Below are 26,390 nucleotides of genomic sequence, written 5' to 3' on the forward strand. Positions count from 1 at the left end.
GATGGAGGCTGCCCACGCAGCTGGGAGCTGAAGATGATAAATTGCTCTGGGATAACAGCAGTGTGTCCAGCTCATCCAGGGCAGGATGTGGCCCAAAGGACACAGCACCCTGTGGTGACACAGCAGGGACACAGTGAGGGTGGCTGGGCTCTGCCCAAAGCTGCAGCTCAGCTGAAGGAATGGGAGTTTCTCCCAGAAGCTGGCACAGGGAGGACAGGCTGGAGGTGCCAGGGGTGTGGCACAGCTCCAGGGCAACCTCCTGCACTCATCCTGCCACTGCTCCCCATCAGTCACTGGGAGCCAGAGGGGACAATTCTGCCAGGATCCTGCAGGGACAGCGCCAGGTCAGGCTGCCACCCCCCCAGCCTCCCTCACCAGCCAGGCCAGGAGCAATTCCATGGCTGAGAAGGAGTTTCCAGCCCCTGATTTTCCAGCCACACATTTTATGGCATGAAGGAATCTCCTCATTCACCCTTGCAAACAGCAGAAGGGCTCAGCACCAACCTTACAGCAACACCTTGCCCTGGTGAGCAACCCTACAAGAACAAACTAGGTGACCCCAGCCAGCACCAACCCAGCCAGGAGGGGACACATCAGTAGTGGGGGGAAACCACCCCCAAAGCAAGAGAAACAGCACTAAGGAAAGTTGAAGAAGCAAAGAGTTCCATGGAAGATGGTTGCTTGGAGCTCACCTCTTGCTCTGCTGGCAGCATCTGGGGCACACAGAGTCAGGATGTTGCTCTCCAGCTGCTCTGCCCTTGGTCAGTGCCCACCAGGAATTCCCTCCATGTGCTGCAGCACATCTTCCCCTCTGCCCACTCAGCTGAACCCTGAGCAGCCCCTGTGCCCTCACCTCCTCCTCCAGTCATCCCTGGGGGGGATGTTCAGCTCTGTGCATGGCCCAGCAGGGTGAAGAGCAGCCTGGAGGCTGGAGGGATCATTTTGGGCACCTCTGTCCTGCCTGGGGAGCAGCAGCTTTCCCAGGAGCCCAACCCAGCCCCATCCCACCACTGTCTCTTCCTGGGACTACCAGGGGTGCAGTCCCCAATGTGCCCATCAAACCCAGCCACTCTCCTTGTGCTTTGTCCTCCCCCAGCTCCACACCCACAGCAGCCACCAGCATCACCCCTGTCCCACCCCCAATGCAGCTCTGCCCAAGAACTCCCACAGAAGGGCTGGGTGTGGATTCCCCTTTAATTTACCACTTGTCAGGGGGAGGGTTAAAAAAATCAATAAATAAAACAACTGAGGATGCTTGAAGAAGATGAAAACCCTGAAAGTCTGCTGGTGGCTTGTCCCATCGCCAGAGGAGGGGAAGGGTGTCCCCAGCCCCTCTCCCCACCACCCCATCCCAGCGCCACCAGGTCCAGGTGGGTTCGGTCCAGGATGCGCTCGGACAATGCTCCTCGGGAAGAAAATGACTCCAAAGTTCAGGACAGGGTCATTCACAGCTGGCTGGTGGATCAAACAGCCCCCAGAGTCGGACATGGAACAGCCCCTGGGTGAGTCTGAGAGCCCCGGCTCACCCACCGCGAGGGACCCGTCGCAGCTCCTCGGCCGCCGCGGAGTTCTGAGGAGAAGCCACCCGGTGCCGGTGTCCCCGGGGCGGTGGGGACGCCGTGTCACAAGCAGTCCCTGCACAGAGCCACCTGTCCTTGGCGGAAGTCGCGGCAGGGGCAGAGACGCCGGTACTTGGCGTGGTGGCCAGCGCAGCTGAAGAGCAGCGGCTCCTTCTGGAGGTAGCACTCGCGGACGTTCTCGGCCACCGCGGGGTACAGGTGGTTCATCTCGTACTCGGTGCTGTCGCACGCGATGCTGAGCCTGAGGGCCAAGGCAAGGTGGGCAGGTCAGGTGAGCGCCCATTGAAGGGTTTTTGTCCTTCCTGGGGAGGTTCCTTTGCTGAGCTGTGTTTGCCACCCCTTGGCTACATGTGAGGGCTTGTCACCAGGCCAACACACCATGCAGGAAGGGGAGACCCTGGCAACTCAACCCTGCAGTCCAGAGATCACCCTAACCTACAGATGGCTCAGAATCACCCACAAAACCAACCCAAATCTTAGGAGTTGGTCCTTGTGGGTCCTTTCCAGCTCATGAAGTTCAATGTCTCTCTTACAGCCCCTTGCTGACCAACAGCTCTGTCCATGGACAGAGCTCCATGGACACCTCCATGGATGTAGATAACATTCTGTTATTGTATGTTACTGTAGATAACATTCCCTGGAAGGGACAGGGGATCAGGGAATGCCCACATGCTCCCTGTTAGTTGGGATTAGCCAGAAAACTGAGGTGGGCATCAGCGAAAGGCCTGAGGAGCAGCAGAACTGCCCAGTGTGGATTTTAACACCCCTCCCCTCCCAGATGGAGCAGCAGCACTGGCATTGCCCTGCCACCAACCCTTCTCAGCTGATGAGTCCCTGAGCCAGCTCGTTTTGAGGTCTGGAGGAGGACGTGCAGGGGGAAAGAGTGAAAGGCAGGCCCCAGCTGTAATTTATCACATAAAAATGTCAGTGGGACATGCGGCGCCTGCCTGACCAGCGTGACAGCTCCGGCAACGCTCGCATTTAAATTGCCCAGAGAGCAGCACAGAGCCCGGTGGCAGATTTATACTCTATTAAAACTTCACCACTGTGTGTTCAAAACGCAGTTTTATAGAGAGAGCACGCGGGAGGTGGAGAGGAATGGGGTTGGAAAGAGGCGGAACCTTGCCTGGAAACGCTGCTGTTGCCTGCTGAAAAGTGAAGCTGGGCCCTGCCTGCACTGCCTTCATCTCGTACTCAATGCTGAGGCTGGGGACCAAGGCAAGGTGGGAAGCTCAGGTGAGTGGCCATTGAGGGGGTCATTGAAGGATTTTTGTCCTTCCTGGGGAGGTTCCTTGTAGGGTGATACAATATAAGAAAATAAAGGTAGTATAGAAAGTAATCTTACCCCATTAAGGAGTTGTAGCTGAACCAAATATTAGAGATTGGGAACTGGCCTGATTTTAACAGGCCCCCGCTGTAGCAAATAAGAAGAGTGTTATAAAAGAGTGGATTGGTTGGTTGAGGGGAAGTGGAGTCAGCTGGCAACTGCGAGGACAAGGAAGAGTTGGTGCCTAGAGGAGAAGCCTCCAAGAAAACATCGAGGCAGTATGAAACTCCAGCAATATGGAACCCTTGCAGTGTAATGACAATACAACTCTTATGCTATAATGATGACAGTTCCTGATGAAGGACTCATCAGCTGAGAAGGGTTGGTGGGAGGGCAGTGCCAGTGCTGCTGCTCCATCTGGGAGGGGAGGGGTGTTAAAATCCACACTGGGCACTTCTGCTGCTCCTCGGGGTTTTTGCTGATGCCCACCTCAGTTTTCTGGCTAATCCCAGCTAACGGGGAGCATGTGGGCATGAGGGTTCATCACTGGGATTTGGGGAGGAAAATGGCTGCAGGGGATGTGGGGAGCAAAGAGAACATCATCTGGCTGGTGGCCCCCCCCCAAAGCTCCCTGAGAAGGCCCCAACTCACTGTAGAAACACCTCCTCCTTGTTGAGGAACCTGAAGAAGGTGGGCTCGCAGACCAGCCCGTGGTGCCGGCACGTCTCGGTGCACGTGTGCTGGGGCTCTGACACCCACACCTGCAGCGAGGCCACCGGGGGCCACGCCTGGGGGGCCCAGCCCGCGCTGGGGGACCACACCAGGTGTGTGGAGTTGGGGGAAAGCGCCAGCGGGCTTGGAGGGCTTTGCATAGCAGGAGTCTTGGTCTTGGGAGACGGAGGAAGAGATGATGTGGTGCAGAAATCCTGGTGGTAGAGAAGATAACGGGTCAGTGCTCTGAGATGTTAACAGCGGGGAAGGGAGGCCACTAGTGGGACAGAAGGACACTTGGGATGATGACTTTGCTCATCAGGTTGAGGTCACCTGCATGCAAAGATGGCACCTCCTTCTGCAGGGGATGAACCTCTGCTTCTCTCACCTCTTCTCCTCTCAGTGCTGCCTCATTCGCTGCAGCAGAAAGGCCCTGACCCAGCCCCAGCACCCCCAGGTGTCCTCCACCAACCCCCAGCACCTCTGGCCCATGACAAACCTCCCCCAGCCCCATCTCCTGGTGCTCTCTGCAATCAGGGCACTGGCTGCACAATGCCCACAGGAGAACAGGGATGCTCCCCAGGGAGAAGAGGGAAAGCTGGCCATGAGGACAGAGATGGCTCCCCAGGGAGGACAGGGATTCTCCCCAACCTGGTGCTGAATGTAGGCATGGATCCGCTCCAGCATCCCCTCGCAGGTGTACTCATAAGGCAGGTAAGGGTCCACCTGTGAAGGGCAAGAGCAGAGCACAGGCAGCAGCTGGGGACAGCCTTGCCCTGCCCCTGAGAGAGCAGAACATTGGACATGGCTCTGCCACCCACCAAAGCCCATGACTCGTGTCTGTCCACCAAAGCAAGCAGGGAAGAATGCTAGGGCTGGAGAAACCTCACAAGAGTTTCATAAAGTGAGAAAGAGAGAGGAGTACTTTGAGTTCGACCTGTTGGTGAAAATGAAATCATCCCTGTTCCACTTTAATCTCCCTTTCCTCCGCTTTTAGAAAGTTATACAATCAAATCAGTTTTCATCCAATAGGTCACTTCAAACTAAAGCATGAACTGTTCCAGCTCACAAAATGCTCTGCAGCTGTGGGCAAGGGAAGAGCAATCTTTAAAAAATATTTTTTTAAGGAACTTTCTGCCCTGGGAAGACATATTTTTCCACACTCCCTTATTTTCCAAAGAGATGTTAAATGAGGTGCAGGAGGTTGGTGTCAGTCCTGGGACCTCCCTTCCCTTTGTGTATCTCTGCAGATCTTTATTCAGGAGGATTATAAGCAAAACCACCCAGAGATAATTAATCCAGAAAACACTGCTGCTTCTATTTTCTGAGCTCTGCACCTCCAAAATAGCTATTTCCTTTTGAAGTACCTGTCAAAACCAAGCTCAAAGGCTCAGTCTGCTGAGAACCCTCTAAGCATCTCCCTGCCATAAATATCCCACCTGAGATCTCAGGCAGGCTGGAAATCACAGCTGCTTCATCTAATTACAGATGTGCACGCTAATCAGGGCTGACACAGCGACAGGCACCAATCCTGCCTCTGAATTCCTGATGGGCTCTCAGTTAACTGGGGCAGAGCCCTCTGAAAGCAAAATTGCCTGTCTCAGTTTCAGAGCCAGGCTGGGGCTGCCTGGGATCAGTTTGGAGGAGACAAACCCCCCCCTTGCTCAGCATCACCAGTGCTCAGTCTCATCTCACCACTGCCTTCATGGGGGGCTTTTCTCAGGACCCCCTTTGGCCAGGCATAGTGGAGATAAAATTCCAGAAACAGCCTCACCCCCCAAAATGCTGCAGCACATCACACAAACCCTCCTTGTGCTGCACAGGTATCAAAGGTGATGCTCCAGGTGCACTCCCACCTCTCCACAGGCTCCCAGGGGGTTCCCTGAGCATCAGGAGCCTACTGCAGCCCCTGCTCCTCTCCCTCTCAGGGGCTCTCCTTCCCTTTGCTCTCCTCTCCAGGTTTTGTTAGGATTCAGCTCGTGCACTCAGGACTGAGAAAATGCCAATTTCGAGAAGATAATTGTTTAATTAAAATCTGACAGGCTCAGCCTCTTCTCAACAGCCATGTTGTTAATGGCACTCCTCAGCTCAGGATGTCCCCAAAGCCCTGGGAGGGAGGAGGAGGAGGGGGCTTCTGAGGTGGGGATCACTGCAGAATGATGCACGGGATGGCATGGAGGGAATGGAGGTGTTGGAAAGATGGATTTTGCCATTCTTTCCTCAGCTGGGAGAGCTTCCCAGCCCCAGTGCTCCTCCATCAGCCAGGCAGGGAGTCACTGGTGTCCCATGGGAATGCCACCATGAGAGCCCTGCATTTCCAGCTGGAAGGGAGGATGAAGTCTCCTTCATTCAAAAGGAAAAGAAAGCAGGGTGGAAAAAAATCTGAACGTCACCAGACAAATAAGTAGAAACATAATGCAATTCAGTGCTGGCACGTAACAGCAGGCTGGAACATTTTAACCAGCTATTTTCACTGGGATGTTTAATGTGCCGCTCTTTCAGGCATAGTCTGAAATGTATAATTTTCCATTATAGTCCTGTATGTTTGACTTTAATATAATGAAGCCTTCTCCCTTCACTACACCAGAATATTGGGTCTATTAAATTGCTTGTGTGAGGACTGGTTTTGACAAAGGGAAAAGCTCAAGGCCCAGAAAATGGTGGTGCTTGCAAACCTCTCTCCCTCTCCAGCCTCTAACCCCAGGATAACAGACAGAATCCATCAGTGGATTCTGATGGATTTTAAAGACAAGATACCCATGGACTCCTGGAGCCAAAGCCCATAATAAGGCTTTTAAACCTCCAGCATCCCCTGTCCCAGGGGGACACCACTTGTCTCTCTGTCCCCTGTCCCTGTGTTGAGATTTGGTCTCGGAGGTAGAGGGGTTTGGTGCTTCCCTGGTTTTAATCTTCCTTATAAATAGTTGAGGGATGCAAACCATCAGAGAAACCCAGAACTGCTCCCAGAGAGATGAATGGCAGAGTCACAGCCTGCCAAAAACCCTGCCCAGCAGCTGGAGGGTGACCTGGAACGGGTGCCCCCTCCAAAAGGATGAGAGAGGGCAGCACCAAGGGCTGTTCTTGGGGGAGAAAAACACAGATTGCAAACCCCAGCCACGTCCCAGGCATGATTCAGCTCTGCCTCCAGAAGGAAGAAGTTTCTTTCAGGCAGAACTGGGTTGGGAGGGATGCCGGCTGCATCCCAACTGTTTGCACACAGCCAGCAGCCAGGGGAGCTCTGCCAGCCCAGCAGCAGCTCTGGGATGGCACAGCCTGCCCAGGATGCAGCAGGAGAAACTGGGGTGCTGCAGTGACATTAAAATATTGCTGAGAATCAGCAAATCCCCCTGGGAGCGAAGCTGGTTGTCAGCTTGACCATGCCAGGATTACTGCCAGGTTCATCAACCAGCTCCCAAATTCCCAGACAGATCCCCAGCACAGCTTCCACCTGATGGCAGAGCCAGTTTTCCCACAAGATGTCATATCCCCAAAAATGTCTTACTGAGTTCTGCCCTAGAAGATGCAAAACATCTGTGGGATATGTGATTTTTCAGTCATACAACAACAAAAAATCCCTAAATAAATTCAATTTCAGGTCAGTTTTCAATTTTCAATGTTTTCACCCATCAGGGAGGGGGAAATGTTGTGTTTCAGGTTCAATCTGTCTGAGTTAGTGAAGCAAAGGGAAATGCATCATTTCAGATCCAGCACTCCTTTCAATAAATTGGCAGGGTATTTCCAAACAAAGGCAGGCAGATGGGAAACAAAACCATAGTATTTCATTCCAGTAATTTTGAAATGAAATGTTTTGACAGAAAAAAAATAAATTGATGGTGGTTATTCTGAAACACAGACAAATTTATTAGATATTCCAATAACAGAACACCCCATTTTGCCTTTGGGGGGAAAAAAATGGAGTCAGTAAAATAATTTCTCCAAACTCCAGTAACTGGCTGGGAACAGGAACACTAAATTGCCCAGCTACCATCTTTCTGCTGCTCCTCCTGCTAATGCCCTTGTTTTCAATTGCTGCTGTAACAAACAGTATTTTAAAGACAAGATACCCATGGACTCCTGGAGCCAAAGCCCATAATAAGGCTTTTAAACCTCTAAGGTAGGTCAATTTTTAGGCTTAATTGCCTTGACAGCCTCTCTAATAAAGCAGACCTTTCCATTTAAAAGATAAAAAGGTGGGGAGGGGGGAAAGAGGCTGCTGTAAGTTATTCACACTCACTCCCTGCTCTGCTCTGGGAGGATTTTTACAATTTCTTCAAAACCCCAGAGGGATGAGTTGGGGATTAACTCCTTGGTGGGAAGGAATCCCTCCTCTCCAGAGTGACTTCGTGTCATAATGCAAATGGGCCTCAGTGACTTGAGCTGTTCATCTGAGGCAAATTTAGGACTTCCAGCAGCTGAAGGTAAATCCAGAGGCTGAGATGGTTTGTGGGAGGGCACTGCAGAGTGGGGGTCCTGATCCAGAGTGGTGAGAGGAATTTGTCTTTACAAACCAGCTGTGGGTCTGCTCGTAGATAGAACCAGCACTGAGAGGTAAAAGAAACTACGGAAAGGATTCCACTGATGGATGGATGGATGGATGGATGGATGGATGGATGGATGGATGGATGGAAAATTATATTTCCTTTTACAAATAAACTGCTGGTTTGCTGATAAATGAAATTGGATATTGAAAGATGAAAGAAACAATGGGAAAAATCATAAATTCTATAAGAATTAAAAATTAAAAGGGAGGGTTGTACATTAGAGGGCAATCTCTGGTATCAGGCATTTCAGGAAGTCTGTAGCTCTCAAGCACGTCAGCCAATGGGGAAAGAGAGAAGGGAAATTGGGATAAAAAGGAGGCTGTGTCCTCCAAAAATTTAAGAGACCCCAGAGGAATGCCCCATGGTCTCTCCCTTTATTCAAATAAAGTAAATGGACTCCTCTGTCTCCTTTTTGGACATAAACCTCTGATGTTTGTGGATTAATTTTCCCAACAGTGGGAATGAGGAGAAGAGCTGAGAGAGGAGCTTGGTTTGGGCACACCAGGGATGGGCACAGCAGCTGTTCACTCCAATGAGTGCCCAGTTCTGAACACCAGCTCCTCCTGCCCAGTGCTCATTATGCCACCAAGCCCTTCCCTGAAATCCTTTTTAGTTCTTTAATTTTTAACCAGACCATTAAGCACCTAAATGACCTGGTGCCCATCCAGTCAACACAGCAGCAGCACAACACAGCTGCCCAGGAACCAGCACAGCCCTTCCCTCCATCCTCAATCTCACCATTCTTTAATCATTTTAACAGCACAGCAGCACCAGGCTTCACTATATTCTCTGTTCTCTTCTGGAAAAAGTGAAAATTTCCTTCTCTCTCCCAAAACAGCTCCCAGCCTCCCACACACAGCAATTCCTTCACTTCAGGGCTGTCTCCAGCCCAGATGGTGGAGGGTCAAGCTCTGACAGCTGGCCTGGCAGCACAGCAGCAGGGATGTCATTATTTTTAATTTAATTCTAATCAAGATACGGGAATGAATGTGCAGAACAACAACTGTTTTCCTAAGTTGGGTTTGATGAGTCTTTACAAACTCACAGAGAAAATGAACGTGAGGTGAAGAGCTGCAGTAATCACCCTGGAGGAGGTGAGACACAGGGTGATGGCATGGCCACATTACCTGAATCAGGCCCCAGACTGGCACAGGCACCCCCCTCTGCAGCTTCTAATGCAGGGAAAAGCAAGGATGATCCTTCTCTGAGCACCATCACACCCCTGTGCCCGCCAAATCCCACCCAGCACAGTGAACCCCAATGTTTCAGCTTGCAAGGCAAGATGTATTCTATTACCATCTGTATGGCAGATTATCTTTTGTCAAGTGGGCAGTTTGCCTTATCTCTCTGGGTGATCACAATCACTCCTCCCTCGGGAGGGGACATCTGCTGATAACAGCTATTGAATGTCCCTGCATGGCTGATAAGAACTACAGCATCCCATTGGGAGATGGGAGCCCAGAGGGAGGAGCCAAGCATTCCTACCTGGATAGAATCTGGAGATTCTGGAACACCAGCACGGCTTCTCCACTGCATTCCCCAGAGGAGCAGCAGCTGCCTCTTCTTCCACTGGATCTTCAGAGGAAGAATACATCCTTCTCTACAGGATCCCTGCTCCAGCAGAACCACCCCTAACACTGCAGGAGGGCTGAGCCACAATTCCAATGGGACTGCTGCCAAAACCCTGACCCACAGGGTGTCAGGCTGGGTTCTGACTCTGTCAGTGTTGTTCTAGTGTACTGCATTGTTTATTTTATCATTTTTTCTTTTTCTACCCTATTAAAGAACTGTTATTTCCCGTTCCCATATATTTTTTTTTTTTTGCCTGAGAACCCCTTAATTTAAAATTTATAGCAATTGGGAGGGATGAGGAGGATTTACATTCTCTGTTTCAGGGGAGGCTCCTGCCTTCCTTAGCAGACTCCTGGCTTTCCAAACCAACACACCTGAGCCCACACAGCCCCAGGCAGAGCCTGGGTTCCACAGCACATCCCTGAACTTCAGCTCATCCCAGGTGAAGCAAATGGCCAGCAAAATGGCTATCAGCACTTTCCTCCCCTCCAGGAAAACTGACTTTAATAATTTGGACAACTTGACAGGCTCCTGCCACAGGGTGGGAGCTAAATATTCATGAGGGAGCGTTTTCAGAGTGGGCACAGCAGGAGTGTTGCCTTCCCTGGGGTTCTCCCCTTCCTTACATCCCTCACAGAGGCAACTCCTGAGTTATTCCCATTGATCTTCTCCATCCAAAGGAAACAATCAGTGAAGTGAGGGGAAGGCAGGTGCAGAGGGCTGCAGGTTTCTGGGTTTATCTTTGTTATCACACCAGCTTGCAGAACTGCTCAACCCCTGCAGCAGCCTCAGCCTGCTGCTCCCAAACCCTATCTCAGCCTTCCCTTGCTCCAGGCCGGCCCACAGAATTCCCAGGGGATCCTTCAAAAGCACAGCTCTGCCCTGGGGAAACACCTACAATGCCAAAGGAAGGTGGGAGCACCTGTGCCCCTGGGGCTGCAGGAAGGGACCAAAAAATCCAAAGGAGAAAGGAAAGGAAAAGGAGAGCCAGGCTCCAACATCTGCTGCTGCTTGTTGTCTTAGCTTGGAAATGGGGATGTGTGTTGTATTGCCATCTGTCAGAGCTGGGGCAGTTCTCTGCTGTTCATGGGGCAGTTTTTCCTTTATCTCCCCCACAGCCAACCCTCCCTCCAGGAGATCTCTGCTCTCCATGGCCACTGAGTGTCCCTGCAGGGCTGATCCAATCCCAGCATCCCATGGGGAGATGCTCCGCCCAGGGGAGGAGCCAAGCATTCCTACCTGGATCCAATCTGAGCCTGGCACAGCACAGCAGCCTTTGCCCCCTGCATTGCCAGAGGAGCAGCTTTCTGCTGCCCTGCATGGCCAGAGGGAGCCCAGGCCCATCTGCAGCAGCCCTGGAGCTGCAGAGGAAAACTCCCCCCTTGTGCAGGATCCCTGCTGCAGCAGAGCCACAGCTGGCACTGCAGGAGGGCTGAGCCCCCATGGCATGGGGCTGGGACACCTCCCTGACACACGGGGGCAGCTGCTGTTCTGACTCTGGCAGTGTTGTTTTGTATTATCGCATTTTTATTTTTATATTTTCTTTTAATTTTTTTCCTAATAAAGAACTGTTTTTCCTATTTCCATATCTTTGCCTGAGAACAAAATGTCAAAATTATAATAATAATTATTATAGAATATATAATATAATTATTATACAATTTCAAAATTATAACAATTCAGGGGGAGGGGGGGTTACATATTCCATTTCAAGGGAGGCTCCTGCCTTCCTTAGCAGACATCTGTCTTTTCAAACCAAGACACTTGTCCAACCCCGGCAGCAGGGAGGTCACACCATAACTGCTCTGAAGATGTGGGATATGTGATTTTTCAGTCATACCTGTGTCCTCATGATGGTTTTGATGGCAGCTTCAAACTCCTCAGAGTTGTTGTAGTCAACAGTCCACACATGGGGTTTCCCAATGAAGTCCTCAGCATATGGGTGTTGGGAGGACACCTGAAACACAGAGGTGCCAGCTGGATTTTGCAATCCCTGCTGGAATGGAATCCCTGCTGCAATCTCTGCTGTTTCCTGCTCACAGCTGGCTGGCAGAGAGGAGCAGCAGCCTCACATTCACAGTGGGGTTTGACCAACTGCAATAGGGAGTGCTGGAAAATCGATTCCTCTGAATCCAGTTGCTTCTCAGCCTCAAAATGATGTGCTGTAATTCTCACTGGGTTGGGGTGCCCCATTCCCAACAACACTGAATTCCTGTGGCAGCCTGGAATATCTCCACTCTGTACCACAAGAATAATTTACCCTTGACCTGAGCCATTCTGTGGGTCTGATGGTAAAAACCCCCAAAGCAGGAAAGGTGTGTGAAGGCACCACATCTCCCAGATTTGCCAGCTCTAGAAACAAGGCAGGGAGAAAATCCATTGCCACTGAAGGCTGGGAAAGGCTGGGAAAGGCTGGCACTGGGAGAGAGCAGTGCTGGAAGCTGCATGACCCTGATGCCACAGGCAGCCCACACACTGGTACTCCACAGGTACTGACATCCTTGCTTTTCCCTGGGCTGCCCACACAGGTGATTTTTGGGGACCTACCTCTTCTGTTTCAGCCCTGATCTCCTCTGGAAAGGGAAGAGAGAGGTTGCTGAGCAGAGGACATGTTTTGGGGGCACTATAAAACATTTCAGAAGGGCTTGAGCCCCTGCCAGCTGGAGGAGAAGAGCTGTGTGGTTCATCCCCCTCAATGCTGTCCTTCCTCATCTCTCTCCTGGAGACTGATCCCCTCTTTCCCCTCCAGCACAGAAACACCCCGAGGCATTTCACAGCCCTCACCCTGGCTCCAGGCTGAGGCACAGCCCCAGCGCTGCCCAAATGGGTGTTAACACCAAATTTGGGGGTGCATGGGGCAATCGGGGGGGGGGCAGGAGAGCCCAGCCCAGCCCAAATTAACACCAAATTCAGGGGTGCATGGGGCAATCAGGGGGGGCAGGACAGCTCAGTCCAGCTGCACAATTAACACCAAATTTGGGGGTGCATGGGGCAATCAGGGGGGGAAGGACAGCCCAGCCCAGCCCAGCTGCACAGCCCCCAGCTCACTCCCTGCTCAGTGAGGGAGCCTTGCACTGCATTATCCACTTTATTAATAATAAAAGAGGCAATTTTCCCAAGCCTTTAACTTTTAAAGAGTTCCTGCTCTACTTAGATTGAATTCCCAGCGCTGGGTAAGCCTGGAAGGGATTTCATAGCCCTGGCACACTGTGCAGGTGCTGGTGTCCCTCTGGGGGGACAAAGGGATGAGCAGGGGGCATTGCCCTGGGCTGGGAGCAGGGTGTGGGGACCTGTGGGTCTGGGCTGGTGGGGAAGAGGCTGGGGGTCTGCAGAAGGCTCCTGCTCAACCTTCTCCTTGGAAACCCCAAACCTACAGCATAGCCCCTTCTATCCAAGGCAAATCTTGAATCAGGAACCCCATCTGCAGACATCCACTGAGGAAATCTTGCCCAAAAAAAGTAACCTCAGCCTGGCAGCTGCTCTTCCCCAGGCTGGCCCAAGGCCTGGTGCCAAGCGGGTGGCTCCATGCAGCCCCCACATCACACTTGTGTTATAGATATATGTTATAATATTGGCTTTTTGCAAATATTAAAATGGATTCTACATGTGCAGGGCTAAAGTAACTTTGCTTTGAAGACACAGATTTATTTCTGTTGTTAACTAAAACTTAGAAATAGCTGATATAGATATGCTTGTGTTAAAATGCTTGCTTGGATGGGATAATATCCAAAGAATATATGATGAGGACCCTGCTACTGATATGCCAACTATCAATGCTTGCCACTGGTAGAAAGTAAGGCCCAAAACTGAAGGTGATTATAAGAATGGATTAAAACCACAGCCAAGGAATATGCATGCTCTAAAAAAGGCAGATCTGAGGTGGAGCTATGCTAAACAATTCTGGGAATATGTAAACTAGTTTTGGGGAAAAGTTTACTATTATATTTATATTTGTATTTATAATTGTAATATTTACTATTAGTAAATATAAAACAATATAAATATAATAGTAAATATCAACTTCTATAAATATAAATATAAATATACATATTTTTATGATTATAAATATAAATAATTTGGAAACACCCTTTATAGACCATTTCTATTGCATTAGCCTGTGACATATTCATAAACAATATAAATATAATAGTAAATATAAAACAATATAAATATATTGTATTTATATTCTTTATGAATATGTCACAGGCTGATGCAATAGAAATGGTCTATAAAGGGTGTTTCCAAATTAGCAGGTGTGCTCTTGGCTGAATGCAAAGAGGCACCTGGCAGTAAATCCTTGCTTTATTGTCTTTGTCTTCTACTGTCCTTTTTAAAACTTTCTAAACGTTTACAGCAGAGTGAACTGTTGCATTATGATTTCAGGGTTTACCTCAGAACCTGGTCCCTCCTCTGATAATTCCTTCCCAGGTGTGTCAGTCACCTCTCTTTTCCCCTCCCAGCACTGTCTGTCCATCCTGGAATTCCAGAAGGGCCTCGAGTGATTGGCAGATTCACAGGATGCCCTCTACCCCTGGGGGGCACTGGGCCATCCAGGTGTCCTTTGTCCCTCCCCTCCTGTACCTGTTTGGTGGCTCCCTGCCCCTTCCCTGCCCCTCTGCCCAGGGTTCAAAGGAACAGCAACCACGGGCTCAGGGAGTTCTGTTGGAGCTGGTGCTGGATCCAGAGGCCTGTGGGCCAGAATAAAGCTCTGGATCCAAACCCTCCATCAGAACCGACTCCTTTCCTTCACCATCACCTTAAAGCTTCTCCACAGAGGGAAACCTGAGGAGCAGCCCCTGTTATGGGGGGAAGCTCCATCCTGCAGCCCTCAGAGCTCCTGCAGGCCTGGACTTGTCCCCGCATGCCCAACTGCAGCACCCAGCCAGCCAAAAGTGTCTCAGGGTGAAACACCGCACACCCAGCCAGCCAAAAGTGTCTGTGGGGTGAAACACCACACACCCAGCCAGCCAAAAGTGTCTCTGGGGTGAAACACCACACACACAATTAGCCAAAAGTATCTCTAAGGGTGAAACACCACACACCCAGCCAGCCCAAAGTGTCTGTGGGGTGAAATCACCACAGTTGCCGCTATTTGGTTCAGCACCAAGGGCCAGACAAGCTCAGGCACATCCCATCCAGCCATATTGGTAATATTCCAACAGTGAACAGAGTTTTCCAGACTTGCCTCTCGGGACGTGGGCTTCCCGCGGAAGAACTCGTGGTTGAGGGAGCTGTGGGGAGGGTTGAAGCGTGCCTGCAGGAACACACAGCCGTTGGCGATGGCCTCCAGCGGGGCCGGGCCCTCGTAGGGGAACCCAAAGCCAATGAAGAGCTGCAAGGCACAAACACAGTGCTGCTGAGTTGTGGGAACCCAGGACATCCTCCTGAGCAGCCAAGACCCCTGCCAGGGGGCTCAGAGACCCTGGCACAGAGCACAAAACACCTGTGGGTTTGATTATGACCCATGGAGCAAGTTACCAACCTCAGATGAAGATCTGCAAGCCATGACAGTTAAGTAGAATAATAGTGAATTTATCATGGGGTGAAAAGGTAGATTTTGGGGTTTTCTAGAATGGTGTTCAGGGGGCAAGATGGAGGGATCTGGGCATGTCCAGCCTTTCTCCTTCTTCTTCTTGGCCTCCATCTTCTGCTGTGATGTTGGCACTTACAAATTGGTTTAGAGTAGAAGCTCACTGTCTAACATAGGTGATAGGTATTGGAAAGTAATTGTAAACATTGTATATGTAGTTTTTTGTATAAAGACATAACACTGCCCTGAGGGCAGGCAGAGTGCCTGGAACTGTCCTGATGAAGGACCTCAGCAGGACAGGAGAAAATATTTTATAGATAAAGAACCTTGAGACCAAGAACTGAAGAGCTCTGACTCCTTCTTCAAGCACCGGGCTGGGAAAAGAGACTTTCTAACGTATCTCAGAATCATTCTGACCAGCGAGAGGCCATGAGACTGAGTGGTTTTCCCCACAGGGAAACCTCCCAGATAAACCCACCAACATCCCCTCCCCTCTCTGCTGCTCTGCTCCTGCACACCAACTCTCTAAAGGGGTTCAACAAGTTATGCTGAAAATTCCCCCTTTTCACAGAATTCATAGAATGACCAGGTTGGAAGAGACCTTCAAGATCATCAAGTGCAACCCAGCCCCAGCACCTTAACTAAACCCTGGCATCCAGTGCCACATCCAGGCTTTGTTAAACACACCCAGGGATGGGGACTCCACCACCTCCCCGGGCAGCCATTCCAGAACTTTATCACTCTTTCTGTGAAAAACATTTTCCCTGATATCCAACCTGTATTTCCCTTGGCACAGCTTGAGGCTGTGTCCTCTGGTTCTGTCAGTGTTGCCTGGAGAAAGAGCCCAGCCCCAGCTGAGCACAGGCACCTTTCAGGAACTGTGCAGAGTGATAAGGTCACCCCTGAGTCTCCTTTTTCCAGGATGCATGACCCCACTCCATCAACCACAGCCCACTTTGCACAGCCATGGCGTTTCCAGGAGCTGCAAGATCCCCCATGGTGGTTACAGCCATCACTTTGGCTCTGCATGGAACAACATTGCTTTGCCACAGCTGTTTGGGCTGGTAAATCAGGAATATTTCCCCCAGGCAGCAGCTGAAGGCAACAGGGATGTGCCCACACCCACACACTGCAAGAATCTGGTTTATTTTTATCACAGCTATAAGGTGAAAAAAAAACCAAAAACAAAACCCACCCCACTCAGCAATAAATGAATTAATAAGGAAACTTTGCACTCTGCCTGTGGACCCCTGGACAGTCTGCAAGGAGAAACTCCTCAGACACATCTTGATCTGAAATGTGCTCTGCTTGGCTCCTGCCTAATTATCCTTCGAGGTTAATTATCCCAGCTGGGAGTGCCTGCAGGCCTGGGAGGGGCACAGGTAATGGGGGACAGGGTCCTGGGACGGCCTCACCCACCTTTGCCTTCCTCAGCAGCTGCTGGAACTCGTGCTGGGGCAGCAGCCCGTGGTTCTTGACAAATGCTGGCACCTCAGGTGGCCTCTGTGTCTCATAGTAAACAGTGCCATGGATCTCCATGTACTTGTTGAGGATGGCCAGGAACTTCTCCTTGCCCTGGGGAGGAAGGCAGACATGTGAACTACACCAAAGGATGGGTCTGACCTCCTCCCCATGGTTATGGAGGGGGGTTAACTCTCAAACTGCTGTGCCAGAGCACCTGCCATGCTTCAGGCAGACCCACAGCAGTGCAAAATCCCCACCTGTCCCTCTTCATTTCTTGGAAACACATCCTGGACTGCCCCAGGCTCCTGGAGAGCCCCAATGGCTGCAGGATCCATCACTCTGATCATCAGGTTCCTGCCTCCCCTGTCCCCTCCAAGGGCAGCTTCCACTCTGGAGCTGCTGAATTAAAGGCTTCAGAGGGCTCAGAAGGAACCTGAGCTTGCTAATAGCCTCTTATTCCAAGTAACAAGTTCCAAGGATTTTCTCATTCAGATTTAATCCCGTTTCACTACCTGGAAAATGAAAGGGGTCATCAATTTTCTTCTCTTAGAGGCCTCCCTCCTTTTGCTCCAAAGCAGCCTTTCTTTTTAACAATTTCTTTACTGGAGAGTTTTTTTGCTTGTAAAAACCACAAAGGGCCCATCCTTTGGATTCTGGATTTTCCAGTGCTGCAACGGCCCCAAAAGAGCAAAGACCAGGGGGAATAAGGAGTTCTAAATGGGGAATTTGAGAAAACTCTGTATGTTGCCTTAAAACCTCCTCAAATGCTGAATTTCTGCCCTCAGCCATGGATCTCAGGAATCCTCCAAGGCTCTAAGGCTTTCCCAGCTTATTAAAACTTCAGCTCCTATTGTGAGCCAGAGGCAAGGAGTTCAGAGGGGTAGGAAATGAGAAATAAAGGGAAGGGAGGTTTAATGAAATGTTTCTAAATGTCAAAAACATCCTGCTCTGGAGAAGGTGTTTGGTCCAAGGCTGGTAAATGAGCACCTGGCTCCAGAAGATGGAGGTGCTCTGTGCCTTTCTAGACCTCAAAATCACTCAAAATAAGGAAAAACTCCTCTATTCCCTTTTTTATTCCATGGAGTGTACAAGATGGGAAGGAAAGGCCAATTAGCTTGGCCTCAAGGAGCCCCAGCCTCTTCAACCAGCAATAAATGACCCCAACTATGCAGTTTGGGGGAAAAACTGATGTTGTTTGTGAGTTCTGACTCAAAACAGCAAATGCCTGTAGCACCCTGGGTGGAGGGAAATGTCCATTCTGGGGTTTGAACTCTCTTTAGTGCCTTCCCAAATTACCTTCACTAAGCTCCAAGGAAACTTCTGGATAAAAAAGGGCAGCGGAATGGTAGAAAAATAAGACAAGATGTTGCAGTTCTCCTAAAATGAGATTTAGTGGGTTTCAGTAGGGCTTTTAGGGAGCTCCAAACCAGGCAGAGGCAGGGGGGATTTGTTCTCAGACCTGGGCAGGGATGGAAACCCCACAAACACCAGCAAAGAGGAGACAGCCTGGCTGGATCCTGGCTCACCACAAGCATCCCTGCTAATTAGCAGCTGCTAATCAGGAAAGCTGGGAAGGGGAGGAGGTACAGCCCCCACTGCATCAACCCACATCAATCCCAACAGCTCCAGAGGACCCAGCCCACGTCAAGGCAAAGTCGAGTCTGACAGAAACCTTTTCTCTCCCGAGAAGAGGAGCAGAGACAAAGCCCAGCAGCAGCTGGTGTGGTACAGTACCTGCAACTGGAGCAGCCCCAGGCAGTGCACAGAGGGAAAAATAGAAATAAATCAACAATGAGGCAATGCAAATTAGCTCCTTTTTACAGTCCTGGAAGGAAAAGCAGCTTGCTAGCTCTGGATAAGGTGGGGGGAGCATGCACGGCCCCTCTGGAGATGCAGGGGGGTGTTTTTGGTGGGTCCCCACCCCTCTCCCCCAGGTGTTCCAGGCTCAGGGAGCACAACCCCTTTTCACAGAGTGCTTGAAAGCAGACACAAACTATCCCCATCATAATGCAGCAATCACTGCAATTAATTAGTGGCAATCATTATAGCTAATTACATAAAATCATCAATATGAAATCCTCAGCCTCAGAGCCTGCTGGGAGGAAGCACCACCCAGAGCAAGGAGCAGGGAATGGTGTCCCACCAGCCTCTCCCTGTTTGTGGGAGGCTCTGGATGTGTCCCATCACTCCCCCAGGAACCAGGACAAGCATGGTTCTCCACAAACACACCCAGATCTGCACCTCCACAGCTCAGGGTGAGATCCAGAGGCTGGGCTGCCTCCCAGCCCTGCCTGTGCCTACCCCTGCCTGCCTGGCTTGTCCCCAGCAGCCCAAGGACACCCACCTTCCAGATGCTGGCCTCCTTGCCATACACCACAGCCATGCTGCTGACTTTGTTGGCCTTGATGAGCTGCTTCTCAGTCTGGTTGAGCTCCTCCGACACAAAGCCCATGAAGGAGTTGTCAGGAGTGTGAGCTGTGGGCACCAAGGGGAGGAGACAGGTGGCTGGAGAGATGTTTTTTGGGATGTCCCCAGGGGTGGGGATACAGCCTGAGATGAGCTTGGCTACAGAGCCTTGCTGGAGGAAAATGGAGCTTGAATCCCCACCCAAGCAGCTCAAGAAATCCAGGCTTCAGAACCCACTCGAGCTGCTCTTCACACAGTGAGGTGTTTTTAGGCTGCCAGAGGGGCTTCACACAGCCGGGAAAATGGAATGCTTGAGTCACCCAGCACCCCCCCTTTTTCTTCCTCTCTCTCTATCCTGCATCTCCTTTCCAACCCTTCTATCCCATTTACTGTGGGCACTCAATTAAGGTGCATTCATTTTGATTGATACTGAAATCCCCTCTGTGTAGTTTTTGCACTGTGAGATCAGTAAACCAACCACCATGACCTGTAGCAGGCCCTGAACCTGCAAGGGCTCCCTGGCAGTCAGCAGCCTAAGACAGGAAATGCCAAGTCATGGTGACTGTGCTAGAAGCCCCTGTTCTGCCTTTGGACCCCTGCTTATCTCCCTCTAAGACTATAGGTCACTTTCCTTTAACCCTTGCTATTGGACCATTTGCAAAACCCCTGAATCCTATATAAAGAGCTGCTTTTGGCCAGCTTGGGCAGAAGAGCTTGTCACAGACATCTTTTATGGAAAATCCTTTCCTTAGGATTTTTTCTCCTGAGAAGCTGGGAGGCCTCAGGAACAAAATGTAAACAATGATTATCTGCTGCTGTGGAATGCAACAGGTGCATCTGTGATTGGTCTCATGTTGGTTTTTCCTAATTAATGGCCAAGCTGGCTCAGACTCTCTGTCTGAGACACGAGTCTTTGTTATCATTCTTTCTTTTGCTATTCTTAGCTATCCTTCTGATGAAACCCTTTCTTCTATTTGTTTAGTTTAGTTTTAATATAATATATATCATAAAATAATAAATCAAGCCTTCTGAGACATGGAGTCAGATCCTCATCTCTTCCCTCATCCTGGGACCCCAACGGCATCACACCCATTTGTACAAGCAGATTGTGTCAAGCCCCTGTTGCAGGCAGCCACGCCAGGCTCCAGCACTCACGGAACATGGTCATGAACTGGCTGGGCTGCAGGTTCCAGTAGCCCCAGTTGGTGCGGTAGCCGCGCAGCGTGGCGTACTCCTCGTGGTTGTAGGCTGGCTCTGTCCCAAAGGTGTCGATGACCCGGACACGGCACCTGCGGGGCACACACCCCCTGAGCACACCTGCTGTCCCCAAGAACCCCATCTGCACCCCAAAGAGAGTGAGAGGAATGAGGGGTTTGTCTTTACAAACAAGCTGTGGGTCTGCTGGTACATAAAACCAGCACTGAGAGGTAAAATAAACAATGGCGAGGATTGCACTGATTGATGAATGGAAAAAGATATTTGCTTTTACAAATAAACTGTAGGTTTGTTGATAAATGAAGTTGGATATTGAAAGATGAAAGAAACAATGGGGGAAAACCATAAATTCCATAAGAATTAAAAACTAAAAGGGAGTGTTACACATTATCATGCCAGCAGGAGAACCCACAGTGTGAGGGGCAGGGGCTGCAGGAGGGGAGCAGAGATGCAGCTCATTGCTCCTGAAGCTGCTGGCCATGGATCCCAAGTGAGAGTAATAGTGGATTTTTCTTTACAAACCAGCTATGGGTCTGCTGGTACATAAAACCAGCACTGAGAAATAAAAAAAACAACAGGAAGGATTCCATTGATTGATGAATGGAAAAAGATATTTGCTTTTACAAATGAACTGCAGGTTTGTTGATAAATGAAATTGGATATTGAAAGATGAAAGAAACAAAACCATAATTCCATAAGAATAAAAAAAAAAAAAACAACATAAATTCCATAAGAATTAAAAACTAAAAGGGAGTGTTACACATTAGCGTGGAATCTTGGGTATCAGGCATTTCAGGAAATCTGTACCTCTCAAGTACCTCAGCCAATGGGGAAAGAGAGAAGGGAAATGTGGCCAGGAAATTGGGGTAAAAAGGAGGCTGCATCCTGCAAAAATTAGACAGACCCCAGGGGAATGTCCTATGGCCTCTCCCTTTATTTGAATAAAGTAAAAGGACTCCTCTGTCTCCGTTTTGGACATAAACCTCTGGCATTTCTGGATTAATTTTCCTGACAAAGGGTGCAGCAGCATCCCAAGGAGCCCTTCCCAGCACTGCTCCCTCCTTGCAGGACAATTTCCCTTTGCAGGACCCTCAGCTCCCCAGCAGATGAATTTCCCAAAAGTTTATTATTAATGCCTTTCCCAATATCCTGGGAATGCTGAGGCAGGCACTACCAGCACAAGGCTGAGGAGAGAAGAGGAACAACAAGCAAGGGAAGAGCGAAACAAGCTGAATTCAAAAGCAAATGCATTTATAATAAAAGCAATAACAGAGCTTGTCATTTTTCTCTCTAATAAAATTGTGTAGGATAGTGGAAGAGATGGGAAAAAAATGTAATAAATAGCTGGTCTATCAGCACTAAATTAAATCGCAGATTTTCCAGGCTGGTGATGTACCAGGGGATGATGACATTTGTCTTGATGTTCAAGGAGCCAGGGATAGGGCTCCTTACAAATTCCCAAGGCTCACCCTCCCCTGGCTGCAGGAATGGAATGGAAGCACATATCAACACACTGCAGGCACATGCAGGGTTTGGTCTTTCCTCCAACTCTCTCTCTTTTATTGAGGTTTTATCCTAAATACCTGAGGCTCAGAATGCCTCATGCTGTGGCAGCAGGGGGCACAGCAAGGCACCAGGCAGGCAAAAATCAAAGATAAAATCAAAAGGTCTGGCTCCTTGGGTGGGTCATTAATCTTTGCTTGTTAATTAATGAAATGGAGATGAAGAGCAGGCTTTGCTTACCTGTATTTCTTAAAGGAGAGCCCCATGTGCTGCTTCATCTGCTGGAGGCCGTGGTAGTCGGTGTAAATCAGGTCGAAAGGCAGAGGACTGGTCAGGGGGCAGTTCCCCCGTCCTGGAGGTACCCCTAAGTGACTGGGGAGAAGCAGGAGGGATCAGCCCCCAGCACAAACACTCCTTTCCCTGCTGAGCCATCAAACAGCTCCTCTTTGATGGAGGGGGAGGCAGATGGTTCTCCTCGCCCCAGTTTTTATTTCCCAGGCCAAAGATCGGGAGAGTCCTGGTCCCTCCCCATCTTTGCAGCTGCTCCAGGTGAGCTCCTGCTCCTCCCAGATGGACTGTGAGGCACAGCATCCCCAGCCAGGGCTCTCCAGCATCCCAGTCCCCACACACCCTCCCTTGGACCACTCTTGTTGAAGACACCAGATTTCGTTTACTTTCATTGCAGTCACACCAGTGACAGACTTGTAAAGCCACATCTTTCCTCTCCTCTCTGCCTGCAAGGTTCCCAGCTGAGCCTAAAGCTCCCTGTTCCCAGCTCCACATCCCTGGAATGTCTCTCTTATTCCACTCCTTCCCCACCACATCCCAGAGCACTCTCAGCTTTCTCCTTGAGTCTGCTGGCAATGCCTGTCCTTGGATGCTGGGCACATTTCATTCATATTTCTCACTTTTGGTCCCATTTATGAAATAATTCCATAAAACAGGGGGCAGCTGGGCCCTGGGTCTCACTCAGAGGGCTTCCAGCCAGTTCCTTACAAACAGCCACACTCAGCCCCTCTGCCCTCCTCCAGCAGATAAAATGCACTATGAAAATCCAGATAAACTCAACTGACAGTAATCTCTTTATCAAGACCATCAGTTACCTCGCTGCCAGAGCAAGATGTGATTAATCCAGCAAGATACAGGGCTGCTAAACCTGTGGTGTGTCTCGTTCTATTTCCAATTACCTCTGTGAACTGATGAATCCCTCTCTCCAAAGCTGTTCCACCAAGTGTACCACTGATGTCAGCCTGACAGCCCATCTGCTTGTCTGGACCATATTTCCTCCTTCTCAGGAAAAAAAAAAAACCCTGTGACACCTTCCAGCTTCAGCAGGTTTGTCAAAAATCCATGTTGCTTGTACTTGTGATTTCCCAGTGCTAGTTTGCTCAGAGGCTGATTCACTCCGCAGTTTTAATGCTCCTGTATTTTGTTTTTCCTCCTAAAGATGATAATTCCTCATCCTCCTAACTTCATTCACACCCAAAAAGCAGAATTATCCTTATGGAAAACCAAACTGCTGAGCTGCTTTGGTCCACCCAGGCTGTCTCACTCCCACCACACAGTTGTCCCATTCCGTTCTCAGTCCTTCCAACAAGGCTGAGGAATTCCTGGTTTATTTCACAAATCTGAGCTCAGACACTGTGAAATCTCACCCTTAGCTCCTGCCTGCCAGGACGTCTGTCTTTGTTTTCTTCTGGCTTCTTCACTTACTCCAAACCTCTATTTGGAGATGGGAATTTATCCCAGCCATGCCTGTAGGTATTTTCTCTTCTTTAAGGAATAAAAGTTCTGGTCAGGCTTTACACTCCCAGGCTTTGAATCTTTCCTTCTTTGTGAGCTCTCTTACTGGTTCTCTCAATTTCTCAGCATTTTCCCGTCTGAACCTGACAATTCCCTTTCCAGCCCTACCTGGGGTTTATGTGTTCCTCAGCTGAAGCTTAAATGGACCCATGGCCCCACGGTCCATCCTCTGAGGAGCACTTCCATAAGGTCCTCAGCCCTTGTCAAGCCCTTCAGCATTTCACCTTTCAATCCCATGGCTGCTTCCAGGGGGAATTGATGACTTTCCCATCCAGGGAAAACCAAGGGACACAACTGTCACAAGGATTTGTTCTCCACAGAAGGAGAAGGAGCCACACAGAGCCAGAAATTTGTTTACCATAAGAAATATGATAAAGGGCTCTTGGTTGGCTCCTGACCACACCTCCCTCCTCTTCTGAACCTGACCTGGTGGAAGATGCCCTTGCTCATTGCAGGGGTTTGGACCAGAACACCTTTAAAAGGTCCCTCTGAACGCAGACTTTTCTATGATTCTAATGCGGCTCCAAGCCCTTGAGCACTGAGAATCAAGATCCTTCGTCCAGCCCCATCCTCAACCTGACCCAGTTCAGGGTCACCCCAAACTCCTGACCATGACAGGGACTCCAGAAAATGTGTAAATGTGGAACAACCTCGCTGGCCAAAGCCAGGAAAAACAGAGAATTTCAATTTAAGACAAAGAGCTGCTTTTGTAGCTGCTTCATTGCTCTTGTCAGAAAGAATCTCAGCATCAGCTCAGGGCAGCCTGGCCGGGGATGCCGCAGGGGGAACAGGTTGCAGTTTTGTCACTTTTATGCACAATTTTACACGACAGGACTGGTTGGGAAGATGGCAGGAATAGAAAGGCTCTCACCTCCCACAGCTACCTCGGTACAATAAATAGGGCACCAAGGAGACTCAGTCTCCAGAGAAGGCTGAAGGGGAATTTTTAAGCCAGGATTTTGTAGAGATGGAATTCTAAACAACACATTTGCTCACACAGTGCTGCTTTTTCCTCAGTCATCAGACAAACAGTGATTTACACTAACCTGCACTGTGGTGGAACCAATCCATAAAGCTTGTATTTAACTAAAAATCCCCAAACCATTACACTGTGCTTGCAGCACACACCATCCTCTAGCTGGTACATGTCACACAAGCCACTGCACTACAAAATAATCTGTAATTTAAGGAAGCCCTAACCAAGCTTGACGAGGGGCTGCAGGAGGCAGCAATTAGTGTAACTCATACTGAAGCCTCCAAAAAAGTTCCCACCAGTTGGGAAGAGCAGGTCTGACTCTCCCAGCTCCCATCAGCGCCACAATCTGCCACACATCCCCTCTCCAGGTGCTCAGGACTTGCCACATCCATTTATACTCCCTGTGCCATCGCTGCGTGGCTGGAATAGCTCTGAGAGCAGGAGCAGTGCTTTAAGCAGAACACCTCTCCATTTACCCCCCTTATCCTCCCTAAACACTTTATAACCACTGATTTTAATATTCCACTCATGCAAATCCAGCCTACACCTCTGAGATGGGGGCGGGGGGGAGAAATTTTTTTTTTTATTCCTCCTTATTTAAACATTCTTTATTCAGGCTTTCATCATTTGCCAGTTAAGTCAACTAATTTTCTACTAAACCCAATTTCACTCATGGTTGGAGTGCAATTTCCCTGATTTTTCCTCGTGCCATGTACTATTAATGGCGCTTGAAATTACGCAAATAAAATTGATGAGCGCAAATGCCGCCTTTGCCGCCAGCACAGCCTGGGGATCTGCTGGGGAAACCTCCCCTCCCAGACCAGCCATGGGTGGTGACCAGCTCAGCACCTCTGGCTGGTGATCCAGGGCTTTGTCCCATCCCAAATCCTGGATCAGCTGAGCCCTGGCTCCTCTCTGGGAGGGAGCAGCCGGAGCGGCTCTGATCCAAGCGGATGCCGAGCTCGCCTCTCCGCCAGCTGCCTCCACCAGCTGTGCCTACTCCAGAATAAATCTCCAGCAGCTTCTTGTCCTGCTATTTTCCTCTCAGAGGTACTTTAATCAGCCAGGGGACCGTCCCCTCCCTGGGCATGGTGCAGGCGCTCTGGAGTCAGATGACTGTAGGGTTATCTTTACATCCCATTGACCTATTTTCAAATTAACCCAACGTTTCTTTCTGCACTATCACTCCTGGTGCTGAGAAGTCCAGGACTAAATGGATCTCATGGGCATCTCCTGGCAGCCTGGGCCAATATTTTGTATTATGTTTAATTGCATCTTCTCTGCCCATATCTGTGCCATCAGCAAGGCTGAGAACAGAGCAGGGATCCTGTTCTCACTGCTCCCTCAGCTACAAGAGCCCAGCAGGCACAGGGATGTTATCCAGGGATTAAAGGTGCCAGAGCCAGGCCTGAGCAGCTCCCAGGGGTCTGTGACAACCCCATCACAACCAACAAGTGCAAATCTAAGCCCACAAAATGAATATCCTACCACCTGCCTTCTGCCCTCAGCTCTCTCCCTGCTGGAATGAACACTCACTGGAAATTAGGATTTCCAGCCAATTTCAGCAGCTGAAATGGTTTCACTTTTGCAAAGTACACCTGGACTGTTTCTCTGGTCCATCATTGATCTTGTATGACACAGCCCTACCCATCCAGGGAGGAAGTTCAGTAATCCTTTTATTTATTTCCAAGACCTGGAGATGCACAGGACGGTGCCAGAACAAACACTTCTTTCTGGTCAGAGACTCAGCAAATATGAAGGAACTTCCCAGGAAAGGAGAAATCAATACTTGGATTCCTGCAGGGAGCAGCAGAAACTGAGC

At 49.8% G+C, this 26,390-nt stretch overlaps 1 protein-coding gene across 2 annotated transcripts in view; it reads right to left on the bottom strand.

Annotated features, from left to right (window-relative positions):
- Positions 1 to 1,385: 1,385 nt before the first annotated feature.
- Positions 1,386 to 26,390, bottom strand: part of MGAT5B (alpha-1,6-mannosylglycoprotein 6-beta-N-acetylglucosaminyltransferase B) — an 80,299-nt gene continuing 55,294 nt past the window's right edge. The window contains exons 9-17 of one of the 2 annotated variants that reach the window (XM_059485792.1): positions 22,030 to 22,161; positions 20,227 to 20,360; positions 19,010 to 19,140; positions 16,621 to 16,776; positions 14,857 to 15,003; positions 11,512 to 11,628; positions 4,210 to 4,284; positions 3,499 to 3,773; positions 1,386 to 1,821 (exon numbers count right to left, since the gene is read on the bottom strand). In XM_059485792.1, the coding sequence (XP_059341775.1) occupies positions 1,623 to 1,821; positions 3,499 to 3,773; positions 4,210 to 4,284; positions 11,512 to 11,628; positions 14,857 to 15,003; positions 16,621 to 16,776; positions 19,010 to 19,140; positions 20,227 to 20,360; positions 22,030 to 22,161 (1,366 nt within the window). In that variant the 3' untranslated portion in view covers positions 1,386 to 1,622. Of the gene's footprint in view, positions 1,822 to 3,498; positions 3,774 to 4,209; positions 4,285 to 11,511; positions 11,629 to 14,856; positions 15,004 to 16,620; positions 16,777 to 19,003; positions 19,141 to 20,226; positions 20,361 to 22,029; positions 22,162 to 26,390 lie in introns of both variants that reach the window. The other variant, XM_059485791.1, reaches the window with a different exon arrangement.

The sequence above is a fragment of the Ammospiza nelsoni genome, chromosome 19, assembly GCF_027579445.1.
Source record: "Ammospiza nelsoni isolate bAmmNel1 chromosome 19, bAmmNel1.pri, whole genome shotgun sequence".
In the NCBI taxonomy this organism is placed as follows: domain Eukaryota; kingdom Metazoa; phylum Chordata; class Aves; order Passeriformes; family Passerellidae; genus Ammospiza; species Ammospiza nelsoni.